At 33.4% G+C, this 15,752-nt stretch overlaps 1 protein-coding gene across 1 annotated transcript in view; it reads right to left on the bottom strand.

The window, feature by feature from the left end:
* PDS5B (PDS5 cohesin associated factor B) overlaps positions 1–15,752 on the bottom strand; it is a 191,722-nt gene that overhangs the window by 65,798 nt on the left and 110,172 nt on the right. The window contains 5 exon segments of the mRNA XM_049646779.1: positions 697–802; positions 6,104–6,219; positions 7,523–7,662; positions 9,827–9,875; positions 12,872–12,953. Coding sequence (XP_049502736.1) covers positions 697–802; positions 6,104–6,219; positions 7,523–7,662; positions 9,827–9,875; positions 12,872–12,953 — 493 coding nt within the window.

Here is a 15,752-nt window from a genome sequence, read left to right as displayed (position 1 = left end):
TTAGTGTTCTGTGAGATAAGTGCTATCATTATCTCCATTACAGATAAGGAAGCGGAGGCAATGAACTTACCCAAAAGCATCCATCAAATAAATAACAGCCATAAATCAGATATGTTTTTTGGCACTCTTAAAAACACTATCTTAAAAACCACTGAAAAAATGCTTGTAATTTAATGAGGGAAAATAGTCAAGATATAAAACTATACACTCAGTCTAATCTCAACTATATAAAGTGGGCATTGTTTTCAAGATTAAAAGGGAAACAAAAGAAATGTTTATGTATGATAGGTTTATGAAAGTTTTCTTCTTTATAATTTTATACTTTCTAAGTTGTCAACAATTAACTGGTATTTTTGTAATAAGTACAAGGCAGTAGCTTATTTTAACTAACAAAATAAAAAGTAAAATGAAGTTTTAGGAAGAATTTGGCTCCATCTTTGCTTCCTGATGACAACTTCTAAGTATAATTCACTATTTTAGTGTAATAATACTGGGCTATATTATACAATTTAAACCTTAAAATATTTAGCTTACATGTTAGAGGAAATGAGGAATTTCTACATGCCCTAAAATGATTGAGAAAATTTTACTTCAGGTTCTATAAACTTAAGAAGCAAGTCTGAAGCACACAAAACGTATACTATACATATTAGGCGGTCACCTGATTAGGCTCTTCATTTCACCATATGCACTTACCTTAAGCAGTTCAAGACCTGCCCTGATGGCCTGATCAGTTGGAACCCCCTCGTCTTCATCATCTGCTGTTCCATCTATTGATTTGTTCACTTGCTTAATAAGAGCACTAAAGTATGAGGGAAAAAGACGGTCATATTTGCAAGTGGCCTTTAGTAGCAATGTCTAAGAAAAATAATCCTGAATATTTTCTATATAGACCATATCCAAACACATAAAAACCTGATATAGTTGTTTCCCAAACATTACTGCAAAACCAAAAAACTGTAATAGGTATTTTGAGGCACTTGTTTTCAAAACAGTATTTTCCCCTGTCCATTCAAATGAAGTCCAAATGTTATCTGATTTGCTGTTTATTAATGCTATCTATATTTTTATTCTTGCATTTTCCATGGAAGATCTATGCCTAAACACATAAACAGATGTCTTCTAATTATCTAAAATTCATTACTTCTCCAGAAGTCCCACAATGTATATTGAAATAAAGGATAAATGGCAATATTAAGCACTTTCAAATATTACTTGCCAAAATATTGCCAAAAGCACTTGCCAAATATTACTATGTGTCAGTACTGTTGTTAAGAGCCAGAAACACACAGGCCTGTTCCTGAAAGGTGTAAAAATACCTAGATAATAGACCTATAATAAAACTTCATTAGAAATTAAAACATTAAAAAGGAAACAAAATGCTTTGAATTTTCTTCTAAAAACAAGTTTGCTTTTTTTTTTTTTTTATTTTTTTTAAACGTTTATTTATTTTTGAGAGACAGTGAGAGATAGAGCATGAGCATGGGAAGGGCAGAGAGAGGAAGAGACACAGAATTTGAAGCAGGCTCCAGGCTCTAGGCTGTCAGCACAGAGACCGACGCAGGGCTTAAACCCACAAACTGCGAGACCATGACCTGAGCCGAAGTTGGATGCTTAACCGACTGAGCCACCCAGGCGCCCCTAAAAACAAGTTTGTTATTTTAAAATAAACATTTATAATGCAATGTCAATTATCTAAAATAATCACTCACACTTTCAGGCATTCTTTTATAAAAACCAAATAACATACACTAAGGGTAGAGACATAGTATGTATCAAAATACAGGAAAATTTAACTATTCAATTGTTCCTTAAAATGCTTAGTAGCTCTATATTTCTACAAAAATATTATGTACTCAAATTTAAGTTCAAGCTACGAGTCAAATTTATCTGTCCTCCTTCAGGGTCTCCTTAAAATTTATCACCTCTTAGTGGCTGATCTATTGATTAACTGTGTCTCATAGCTCCAACTATCCCGAATAAAACTATCTCAGGGGCCCCAAGGGTTTTTACCTAGACATCCCACAGGAATGAAAAATACCACCTATCCAAAATCAAATTCATTATTTTCTTCCATGATTAAGGGCATGAAGCTCTCAGTCTAGTGAAGGAAGGCCAAAAATAAGTAAACAAATACAGAAAAAATATAATCGGGAACAACAAAGATTAGAAAGAAGGCAAAGACAAGAAGTGAAGTTCGTTACCCAGCATAGTCAGGAAAGGCATTTCTGAGCTAAGAACCAAAGAACAAGAGCCAGTCATATAAAAATCTGTGAGAAAAAGCATCAACCTCTTTGGAAAACCAAAGAGAATCAACTGAAAAACTATTAAAAAATACTGAGAGTTCAGTGACATGACACTAACAAAACACAAAAAAAATCAACAGTGCTTTTCTCTATCAGCCAAAGCCACCTATAAAATACAGACGGGGAGGGGCGCCTGGGTGGCGCAGTTGGTTAAGCGTCCGACTTCAGCCAGGTCACGATCTCGCGGTCCTTGAGTTCGAGCCCCGCGTCAGGCTCTGGGCTGATGGCTCGGAGCCTGGAGCCTGTTTCCGATTCTGTGTCTCCCTCTCTCTCTGCCCCTCCCCCCTTCATGCTCTGTCTCTCTGTCCCAAAAATAAATAAAAAACGTTGAAAAAAAAAAAATACAGACGGGGAAAATCTATTCACAACGACAAGTCAAAATACATAAAATAAAAAGTTATAAATGCACAGAATCTATGTGTAAACTCTAAAACTATATGAAGGGAGCATATAGGGATTTGAATAAACCAAAACAAGTCATTTTATAAAATGGGAACACAATATTATACAAATGGCATTTTTCACTAAATCTACAAATGTATCAGGGCAACACAACTTGGTAAAGAAGATTCAACAGATTCATTCTATGGCTCAACTGGAAAAATCAATTAAGGTTTGGGAACAGCCAATTAATTTTAGTGGGGGGAGGATGAAAGAACTTTCTCAACAAGATAAAAAGTATCATTAAAACCTCAGAAGACAAAGGAACCAAATTGAAAATTCATTAAGAATCCAAATCATACAAAAATTTATGCTATAATAAGGAAACATTGCAAATCAAAATTGGGAAGGGAAGAATCCTCCAATAAATGGAGTTGATATAGCTAGCATTTAAAGGATGGATATCTATTTCCACATTATACTAAAATGAATTCCAGACCAATTAAAGATTTAAACAGAAAAAACATAACCACCTAATATGATACCAAAGGCAGAAAAATCATAAAGGAAACAAATGACAGATTTAATTATATATAATTTATACAAATTTGAAAGGCAACAGAACTAAGTTAATGGCCTTATTTTATAAAGGATTCTTACAACCAATAAGCAAAAGACAACTTCTCCAAGTCTCTCATAGAAAAGTATTTCAAAAAGCAATTAACCAAGAAATATATGGGGGAAAAAATGTTCAACTTTATTAGTGACGCATTGTTTTTAAAAAAGAAGATCATTGGGGCGCCTGGGTGGCGCAGTCGGTTAAGCGTCCGACTTCAGCCAGGTCACGATCTCGCGGTCCGTGAGTTTGAGCCCCGAGTCAGGCTCTGGGCTGATGGCTCGGAGCCTGGAGCCTGTTTCCGATTCTGTGTCTCCCTCTCTCTCTGCCCCTCCCCCGTTCATGCTCTGTCTCTCTCTGTCCCAAAAAAAAAAAAAAAAAAAAACGTTGAAAAAAAAAAAAAAGATCATCATTCACCTGTAAAATGGCAAGGACTAAAAAGGTTAATAGTCACTCTAGCAGGAAGAGTTAGGTGAGTTGGACACTCACTGACTACTGGTGGGGACTAAGAGTGGAATCTGAGACATATATAGTGTGATGGTTAACCAAGAAGGCTCTGGAGCCAAACTTCCTGGGTTACAATGTCATTCGCCACTTCCTAGCAGTGGGGAAATTATTCAACATCTGTGTAACTCACTGTTCCTTATCTATAAATTGGAAATAACATTTCTTGTCTCATATGGTTAAGAAGTAAATGAGCAAAAGAGATAAACATTTAGAATCATCCCAGGCACTTTATTAGGACTAACTGCTACTACGTGTTACTGTTATTTATGTTTTGATATATTTTCTGTATCACTATGACCTATTGACAATAAAGCCAAAGACCTATTTTGATTCTCAGTCAGAATGTTCATGGTACACATTATTTGTGAAAACTTTCTCGCACTTATCTTTCAAAACACGACAAAAACCTGGTGTTCTTACATTCCTGTAATTTTTCTACTATTAAACAAAATTCCAAGGTTCTGTCCATGATCTTTATATCTTTTTACTTCTTTCTATACAATCTCTTGCCCAGGGAAAGAATCCATTATCACAGTTTCATATTAAGCTCAATTTTCCTTGATTTTTTAAGAACTTTTTGGTCATGTCCAAGTAAGAAGCACATGAGATCCCTTAATTCTTTTCAAAGTTATTACTATGTGCTTCATTGGAACTTGAGTTCTTAGACTTCTGACTCCTCAACTTTATTCCCATCTCCAGTAAGATGACCCATTCTTTTAAAACCTTCCCCAAATATAATCTTTCCTTTCCATCCCACTACCAGCATCCAAAATTTATAACACTTTACAGTCTATCCCTTCTACTTCCTTCCTCCTACCCATCATTAATCATCCACTGTTCTCAACAGACTAAAGTAAAAGCTCTAAAGTTATACCTTAAATGCTTTCCACAATCTGATCCCAACTCCTTTTTTAGCATTATCTCATAATATTTCTATACCTTTCCACACTATAGTTTAAATGGATGGCAATCATTTCCTAAATATCCTTTTTTTTTTTTTTTTTTCCTATCTAGCTAGCTTGGTTTATATTAACCTCAGTACCTAGAATATTCTTTCTCCCACCTCCATAAAAACATAATCTTACACATTCTTCCTCTTAGGTCAAATACTACTCTCTTAGAGAAATCCTTGAGTCCTCTGAACACTGTCTGCATTAATTTTATGAAACTATAATATAATCTCTCAGCTAAAACTCTTTATTCCATTACCAAACAGAGGGTTAATGAAAAACAAAAAGTATGGTTTGCTAGTATCTAACTAGCATTGCCTTGAGTATAGAAAGCATGAGATTATTTACTTAAATAAGGAGTTTCAGTCTGATTCAGTACTAATATAGAGGGGTCTGATTTTTTTGTTTTAAAACCATAGAAACCCTTCTTCAAATGAAAACTGATGCAAGAGGAATCCAAAGTGACTACAGGGTATCCAAAGTGGTGTCTCCCTACTTTGCAGGGGATCACAGTCCAAAAGCTACACCTTCTACCCTCCCAAACAAACAAACAAACAAATCCCCCAAAAGGGTTCACTGAGTACAGGATGGTATTATTTAGTGTAGATTGTAATATATCTCATTTACTGATGACCAGTAAATCAGAATGTAATGAATGTATGTATGCGTGTATGTGTGTGTATACACACACACACACACACACACACACACACACACATTCTATAAGTGCTTTCTTTTCTCAACCAGTGAAACATTTTAGGAAAATGTTTAAAAAAAACAAAACAAAACAAAACATTTTACCTAAGGGAATACAGTCATAAAAAGAAAAGTATTTTCCCAGATGTCACAGGTGATATATAAGCGGAAGTGAGTATTGTTTTAAAAATAACACTTTGCGTTCTCAAATATCTGTGAAAATGCATCATATACTGCTTTACAACATATTCACCCAATCTTCTTTTCCTGAGGGCATAATTACAAGTTGTCTGCATTACTCATCCTATTCAAGCTACCTAAAAAGAGTAATTCCTGGTATACTGGTAACAGAAACTAGGCTTAAAATGACATTTTCTCATCTAAATGGAAGTAATATTTAACATGAAAATAAATAACAAGATAAATATACACAAATATGTACAGATCAGTGTGTACACATACATTACACACACATATATATGAACAGACAGATGTACAGACATATATAGATTCATATATAGCCACTTTACATATACAAAAAATCTACACAGTTAAGTGCCTTGTGTATAGCAGGTACTCAAAAGCAACTGACTGAAGTATGAATGAATGAATAGTAACGAAAATTTAGTATTTTTATATACAAATACCTGATAGATTCAGTATCTATGTGCACAGGTGCTATCCTCTCCAAGAGAAACTTGATCATTTCCAGGAAAGGATTTGTAGGTTGTTTGGGGTTGCCCAGCTTCTTAGTTATTTCACGCTGTAAGGTAGATTTTTTTTTTAATATTACAAAAATTTGTTTAAATAAATACGTCACATTAAAATGTTTAGGACCTAAAGTAATTAAAATCATGCAATACTGGTATTGGAATAAGAAAATCAACAGGAATTGCATGAATTGAGCAAACAAAACTAAGAATTTTGCATATGAGAGGGGTAACATTTCAACTAACAGGAAAAAGATGGATTATTCAATATACTGTTTTGAAATAACTGAACAGACATATAGAATAAAGAGACAGATCCCTATCTCATACTCTATACCAAAAACATTCCAAAGAGATAAAACAAGTACAAAAGAATAAAACCAAGGGTCAGTGGAGATAAATACTTCAGAGAGTAATATAATCAAAGAAGCTTGTTAAAACTGTAGATTCTTGGACCTCACTGAGGAGATTAGTCAATCTGGGGTGGAGACAAGAATCATCGTTTTCTCTTTATTAAAAACCTCTCGGAAGATGCACTGGCAACAGACTGAGAAATCCTTACATCAGTAAATATTTTCATTGACTTGCAATAGAATGGGGTTTTGAAAGCAGGACACAAAAGGCAAAAACCTTAAAGAGTCTGCTGATAGACTTAGCTAGATAAAAATAAAACTATGGTACATAAAGAACATCCAAATCAAAATGGAAGGGTAGACTATAAATGACAGATAATTATTTGCAGCTTAATTAACATATATGATTAACAAATCAATAGGACAAAGATAAATGTCATTCCACAGGCAAAGATTAAAAACATACAATACACAAAAAAACATAAATGGCTAATATGCCCAAGGAGAAAAAAAATGGTCAAATGACCAGGAACCAGGACTATAAATCCCACCAAAATAATTATGTTTTGAGTTTTGCTTCTTTCCAACAATGACAGAATCCAATACTGAATCTATCCTAACGAAATATTCAAGGCTGTGTAAAATGATTTAGCTATAAAGATATTGAAGTGTTCTTTAAACAAAAACTGGGGAAAAAAATCTCAATGTGTAACATAAGTGGATTGTTCAATTCAATGGTATGCTATGTTGCTATTAATGCTGTAAAAAACTAATAAAAATAAGTAAAATGCACAAAGCTGTACAGATAATATCTTATTTTGGAAGATACATCCTACAGTATTAACAACAATTGTCTCTACACGGGGGTCACAGTTATCTGTATTGTCATTTCTGTGATATTTTCTAAATTTTACCCAACAAATATAAATTATTTTATAAAAAGGGTCAAAAAAAGATGTGAGGGTTTCTTGAAACATTAGCTCTTCTAATCGTCTTCCCTTACCACACAGCCTTCAGCCTGCTTGCAGGAGCATGTTGGACTAACAAGTACTTCCAGCTGTTTTCTTATTTTCTCATCATCTTCCAACACCTGTGTGAACTTCTTCATGAAATCCTGAGCCTTACCAGGATCTGGCAAATTTCCTTCAATCAATTAAAATCCAATTAAAATGCTATTTCAGAAATTTCTCAAAATAACAGAAGATCAACATTCTTCATTCTTATTACCTTAATAATCCTAATTTACAAATTCTGTTTAGTTTAATTAGAAATTGTGGATCAACTTCAGTAGTCAATTTTCCCTAAATTCTGCTTTCTAGAAATAGGAAACAAGAACACTATGAAGAAACTTCTTGGTAGGGAAAGACTGAACTGACTCTAAATACCCCTTATAATATTTAAGGGCATTAAATGTCCACCTGAAGATAACAATTTATTACTGTCTCGAGTTTGTTGTGTATACTGTTCTCTTGTAACTCACAGAAAGAGATCAGTAAGTTTCACCTTTAAGAAACTATTCTCCTATACTGAGTTACTGTTAAAACCATCCGGTTCATATACACATGGCTACCTGTCAATGACACACGCTGAGTAACAGTTTCAGGTATTGCTGCTGGATGTTATGATTGGAGGAGAAAGGATGAGTCCTCATAGAATCAAAGATGATTTTTATACTACTCTCCTAATATATCCATGTATTAAAACACTTATGAAAGCTAGTAAAATGCTAATCCTAGTGTCTATTTTTTTTTAATTATTCACAAATGTTACAGAGGACCAGACTAGGATACTTCTAATAACAGAAATTATAATACAGAACCACGGACTGTAATAAAAGTTGTAGAAATTCAACTAAATCTTAAAACATGAATGCAGTCTTTAAGTTCATATACAACTTTAAAATTCCATTTCAAGTCTTGGCTAGATCAATGAGGATAATAAGAACAAACTGTCCCTATTAATACTTGACTATCTGACCTTTTCATGTTTCTATAATACAAAAAAAATCTACTGTAGTGTCTTCAAATAATTTTGGACAATATAACTTTACAGCCCCTCCATGATGTGTAAGTATCGTATTAAAGGCTACAATAAAATCTACCATTTAAGAAACAAAAAGAATGAGAATGAGGTAAGAGGGAAATGGGAAACGGGGGAGGGGGTGACAGAGCGAGAAAAGAGGGAGGAAACAAAAAACCTGTATTTCAACATTCTACAAACATACTTGACCATGGAACCCTTTTTTCTAACAGTACTATTAACACCTTCAAGATACCAGCATTCCTCAGAACAGAATTTGGGAAAACAGGGGTAAAATATAGAAAAAATATAGGAGATATCTCCTTTTAAGAGACAGCGCCACAGCCAAACTACTGAGGAAATAGTTATTAAAAAGCAATACCAGAAAATCACTTGCTTTAAGGTCATCCAAAGAGACTGAAACTAATTTATGTTTAACTGCCCAAAACTAAAAGATACTTTGGTCTTAAACCCGTACTCATGCCAAAAATCCTATCGCTTAGTCTAAAATTCAGTTAATTAGGTTACTGTTCTCTTCAGAACCTGAGCATTACTTCCATACACAGCTTGAAATATTTGTGAACATCTCAGAAATCCATCTAAGATAAATCTGTTCACTACTACCAAGTGGAAACTCAGCAGAAGCATTACCTGATTTTCCGTCTGTCCGTGTGCTGTGCTACACAGTGATCTCTGAGGTGGGTGGAAAAGCAACTGCCATACAAAAACACCTACACTGCCCTATCCTTGCACTGAACAAAGGAGATGTGCCACACAATCCTTTTGTATTTACTGTCAAGTGCAATTAAATAACATTTTATTTGAAATCACTGAAAGCAAAAAAGCAAATCAGTACTTTTTTTTCCCCCCAAAGAAGCTCTTCTGTGGTTATTAGGTATACCCTTTCCTCTAAATTTTGGCTCAGAATGAAATTAGCTTCAGACAGATTCACATTGAAGCAAGCAACACCAAGGAAAAGATTCAGTTTTCACAGCAAGGTTATGCAATAATTTGAATGAATTCCCCAAAATATATTTATATAATAAACCCTTTCTCCAGCGTTTGTTCATTCCAACACACAAAAGAAAAAGAAAAATTCTGTGTAGCAAAATAAATGAGAATCAGAGAAAAAGAAAAGCTGAAGCTGAGTTGTCTGTTAAAAATCAAAAACACTTGACTCTTTTCCTGTATTATCAGAGCCTAAAGTGGAACTCCACGAAACAAGTTACCAAAAACAAATATTTCAATTAAACCTTCAATTTTACATATAATATCTGAAATAACTTACTTGTAATAACCATCACTTTTGAAAATATGGCCTTGACACTGGCATCTGTCTGTAAATCACACAAAAAACGCAAAATTAGTACTTCCTAATAATCTTCATCATACCCTTCAGAAAATTAGAGAATAACCTACTAATGTTCCAGGCCCACACCCGGACCACCACCATGGTGAGCTCCTTCTTGAACCAGGTTCAAACTCGACAAAGTGGATGAAAGTGGAAGTGAGTGCTCTGTTGTCACCATCTCTTCCCTCACCCTGTTTGGTCAGCCTCCAAACAAACAAACAAACAAACGACTGTTGTACCAACCTTTAGAAACAGGGAGAGATTTTGTTTTCTTTAGTAGTGAAAGAACAGGGCAACTTAGATTAGAAAAGGAATAAAATAACCTGGTTTTCAAGTTTTTAAGCTTATCTCAAACAAAAAATTGATAAGGATATAATGCCGGTTGACTTAAGGCCTTCCCACAATTTTTAAGCCAGAGGATTATAAGGCATAGTCATGGAGCTTATGGGGAAGAACTAGATATAGACCATTACAAAAACGCCACTGACATGTACAAAAGATTCTTCCAAGAGTGCTGTTTATTTGCTGTATGAACATTATTTCAGTAAATCAACGTGTCACCATATTGTGCTTCATGTAATACAGTCTGTAAAGTCGTACGTATGTGTAAAAAATGTTTCTAAAGGTGCTAGTTATTCAATGCATCAAGTTAGTGTTGTTTTTTTTAAAGGTGTCATTCAGCAACTCTGTATAATATACTGAACCAGAAAAATACTGGAGTGAAGGCAAAAAAATAAAATAAAAAAATCATCCCTAGTTAGAAGGAGCTTGCTAAGAGAAGATACAAAACACAGAATTCAAGAGTTAATTCCCAAATATTTGGAATTTAAAGTATTTGAATAAATCTGTCCAGAATCAAAAGATTCTATTGTTTAATTTGGGGGAAGCAGGTGTTGCTGGGCTTTCAAGAAGTTAATCCACATGAAAAGGAAAGAGTATCAACAAAAGTACAACACTAGAAATTATGTCCCTTTGTGTGACACTGAGCAAATCTAAATTTAGTTAAATAGAGAAGAAGGGCTATACTGCTGAACTAAATAGAAATAAAAACTACCTTTATCAGACTGAATAAGGAAAAAGGCAAAAAAAACATACTGATTACTAAGAGTCTTCCTAGTAAAAGAGGAATATAAACACCCAAAAATTAAATATAGCTTTGAATTTTTTCTACCCTTAACTCTATAATGTCTACTATAATCCTCAGTATAAAGTGAGGTACTATCTTCCACTTGGTTTCTTCTTCAACCCGACACATTAATGAGAATTTCCTCTTTAACCTGGATAACTCAGTAATTATTTTAAGACAAGTTAAAGGAAAATTCCACTAGGTGGGAAGACATTAAAACATTTTAATTGAATTGAGACTATATTTTGTTATTTCACATGAGAATGAAATTATAAGACCCTCCCAACTTGTTATCAACCGGCAAGGGAAAAGAAGGTCCCACTAAATAAATTTTAAAAGGACAGTGAAAGTCAAGAACAAAGTTATTTTTTTTATTAGTCTCATACATCATGCTGTTCAACATATGACCTGCACACTTAATATACTACTTGGCTATTATGACTTCAATAATGCCTAAAATCAGGAATAATTTTATTTACATACACATGAAAACATCTCATATTTTTGGTTAACCATGCAACTTTGACCAAAAGGAAGTAAATTAATACAGCTCTAATCAGCAAATAGAAGAACATTATCCAGAGCTTATTAACTAAAATACACTAACTTATCGCATTAGAACATTAACTGAAACACATGTTTACTGGCTGAAGCATACTAACTTAAATGGAATTTTCCAATTTTGCTAGTTAGCAGAGAAAGTACTGAAATAGCAGAATCACACTAACATTAGTTTTAAGTCATTTATAATAAGAAAAAAGTAATTCTAGCAGGTTCAATATATTCAATAATCAAAGAGATTATGTTATGTTCAATAAACCAGAAGCAAAGAGATTACTGTTAGCCCTAACATGAAACAACTCCTCTCTATTGACCTCTGTTCTATGACCATGCAGTATATGTTTTGTTTTGTGGAAGTTTTTTTGCGGGGGGGATGGTGGTGAGGCATTCCACTATAGACTGAAAGGAAATAAAATGTAACAGCATATTGTCACTTATGTGTGTCATTTAAAATGACCACACGTACTGCTTTTTCAATGAATTATACCTTTTACAGGCCTATATACAACATTCTCAAAAAATATTCCAGGGGGGAAAAAACTAGAATCACTGTAAAATTTCAAAAAATAAAATACATCAACTGAGTGAATACCACAATTATAATTATGAAAATCAAGCAGTACATTAAAACTACCGTGATATTTTAAGTAAAAATATAAAGATACTTAACTAAAATTGCATAATACTAAAATTTTCTAAAACCACAAGACTATTCAAAGATGATGGGAACATTTTAGTGTGGCAAGATAGAGTGCAGTTTTACTCTATTTTCTATGTTTTCAATGACAGTTATTGTTTTGTTTTTTTTTTTAAACTATAAAAGAACTTTAATTCTGAGTACAAAGAAGTACATTCTCTTTCCTGTTAGGTATCATCTTTTACAAATATAGTAAATGTAAATTTTAAATGTTCTACGCAATCAATTTCTTAAAAATTTCTGTGTTCTGGGGCACCTGGGTGGCTCAGGTGATGATCTCACAGTGGTGAAATCAAGCCCCACATCAGACATTGTGCTGGGGCTTTGCACTGGGCATGGAGCCTGCTTAAGAGTCTCTCTCCCCCCTTTCCCTCTGCCCCTCCCCTGCTCATGAAATTTCACTCTCTCAAAAATAAATAAATAAATAAAAATAAATTTTTTTTTCAGTGTTCTAAATTAGAGATCATAGCTTCTCGAGTAGAATGGTTCCATATAGAAATAGGTATTTCAACACACTGTAGCAATGGTGAAGAGTAACTAAAATATAGGTGTTTTACAAAACTTGTCAAAGAAAAACTTTTCATTAAATTTAACTTACTTTGGGTTGCTTAATTAAGTCAAGCAAATCCTTTACTTGATGTCGGAGCAGATTTTGACATTTCCACATCTCATTCAATGCTCTGAAAAACACAAACACATCAATTTAAATAACAAAACAGAATAAAAATCCTACTGGAATATTCCAAATATATTGCTTTTTATTCCAAAGTCAAATATTCCAAAGTCAATATTTTCAAGTTCAAATATTAACAAAAAAATGAGAGACGAGGTAAATTTCACAGGACTAAGCAAACTGATGATGTATGGGGAGAAAGAAGAGTCCTACATAAAAGACACGAACATTGGAAGCAATATTTGTATTAAAAGAAAATGGTTGTTTTTTGGTTTGTACAAAAATAGGGAAGAACTATTATTAACTACAACATGTCTGTAAACTAGGGTAGAAGAATTACCTACTGAGATTATAACCTTTAGAAATAAAGGAATGCGTGATGGAGTAAGGTCCTACAGTAGGCAGGATAAAAAGGAATCAAAGAAAAGAGTGAATACTGAGAGAATGAGGGATAGTTTTTCCTACAAGAGAAATATTTACAATGTTACTTCATAGATTACGTTTATGTATTATATAAAATATATATTATATACCTATATATAAGTAAACAGTCATTAAATAAGATTAAAATATGTAACCAAACTGATGTAAATTAAAAAATGACAATTTCTCACTTGTTTTATTTAATCCTCAAATTCTCAGTTTAGAGGTACAATTTATGTGTTTAGATTTTTAAGGACTCACTGAGGTTTACAGTCTGAATGAAGTATACAGAGTTAATTAAATAACATGTTTATATAAATTATATAAACCAGGTATTTATTATATGTTATATACAACTATAACATTCCATATAAGTAAAAATATGTATACTATATAATTTCATGTACATGTATTTACATGTTATATATAAATGTTTGTTATATAAATATGTATTATTACATAGATACATGTATTTACATATTATTTGAATACTATTTTTATATGGCAAAATTTTTGATGTCCTCTAAATACTTTTATTGTTTTCAGGCAGAAATTTAAATCTAAAATTAAACTATATAACATACTCAAGAAAATATGCATAAATCCTAACAGCTAATGTTATTGAAATATTACATTACAGAATTCAAAACCACATATATTTTAATATATGAAAAGAGAATTTTCCAAAACCAAATACTTTCCATTATTTTGTTTCCAATTTTCTATAGATCTATTACCCTCCAGTATCATTCATATGAAGCATTGCCATAAAAAGTAATACGGTACAGAAGCATATAAAACCACCCTTTCTCTTTTGACAGACGATCGTTAAAAATTTTCATTCTCCTCCTTAACACTATGTTTCAAGAATACCTTTGGATACCTTTATAGAAGTAAAATAGTTTAAATGTGGACACTTAAATTCCTTTACAGTCATCACCTCAAAATGGTACTGGCAAACCAACAGTACTGGGGACATTGTATCTTAGAAGTTAAATTTAAAATAACTATACTATTTTCAAGTTATTAAATTTCAATTAAAAGTTTAATTGGCATGTTTTAAGAATGTAAATATGAAAAGAAAAATGACCAGTATACAGAGGGCTGTAAAAGTCTAACAGCTAAGAGTTAATTTTCAAAGAAACAGAGCAGTCATCTGTGAAATTATTCCTGAATTCCAAAGTCAATGAATGGTCTCTCACTTGCTAACACTATATCATTACTTACAACTTCTGACAGGCCTAGATTTTGTAACCTGTCTTCACTTAAACTAAAACAGAAACTATTTTACCTATTATAGTTATTTGTTACTTTAAATATGAAATCTCAAGTAATTCTAAATCTCCTTCTAAACTATTACGGCTATAGCTTAAATCAAAAAGTGACCACCACTAAGAATTTATATTGTAATATATTTTTAGGGAAACCATCCTCTGAAGTACTTTAATAAAATTATCTTAAGCAGCAAAGACAAATTTATGCTTGTGTTTGCCCTTCTCAACAGTCCTTAAAAAGAAAAAAAAATAGTAGAAACATTATTATAAAGACTCGTATCATTTCATATGAGCCTGAATTCCAGCTCTGTCACTACATAAATGTGAAAAATTTGCTTAAAGCATAGATACTCTTACAGTTGTCATCTGTTGAGTCCCCTCACTAGGATTTTGCACTAACTCGAAGAAAAAGACAGCCACCATTGGGTTGCAGTCAGAAACCTGCGCAAATATTGAAGAGAACCTCCCTTCCAACATTCTGCTCCCAGTTGGCAAACTGCCCACCAGATGAAGCCGTACAAAAATGGGTCGAGAGGAGAGCCAACCTAACCAAAGAGATCACAACCAGGACACCTGAAACTACCACTAACTTTTGTCATTAACAGTTGTTCTAGGAAACCTGGGGGAGGTGGCAACACACACCAGGATTAGAGAGTACTCAAGCCTCCCTCTGTTCTCTTTTTCATTAGTGAAGATATTTAGTTAACTTAGGGGCTTACCCAAAACTGATATACATCAAAAATTTAACGTTTATTTATTTTTGAGACAGAGAGAGACAGAGCATGAACGGGGGAGGGTCAGAGAGAGGGAGACACAGAATCCGAAACAGGCTCCAGGCTCTGACCGTCAGCACAGAGCCCGACGTGGGGCTCGAACTCACAGACCGCGAGATCGTGACCTGAGCCGAAGTCGGCCGCCTAACCGACTGAGCCACCCAGGCGCCCCTATACATCAAAAATTTAAAACATATTAAGTACTTTGTCTTCCCCAGAAGAACATGATCATAGAAAAAAATATAGGCTCTTTCAGCAAATGATTATTACTGTTCAGGAAAATGAAAAAAAAAAAAGATAAAATTTGAGACTCAAAAGATTTGCAAAAAATAAGAT

Source organism: Panthera uncia, assembly GCF_023721935.1.
Source record: "Panthera uncia isolate 11264 chromosome A1 unlocalized genomic scaffold, Puncia_PCG_1.0 HiC_scaffold_16, whole genome shotgun sequence".
Classification (NCBI taxonomy): Eukaryota; Metazoa; Chordata; class Mammalia; order Carnivora; family Felidae; genus Panthera; species Panthera uncia.
Note: the sequence above shows the minus strand (reverse complement) of the source record. Positions and strands in the feature narration are given on the sequence as shown.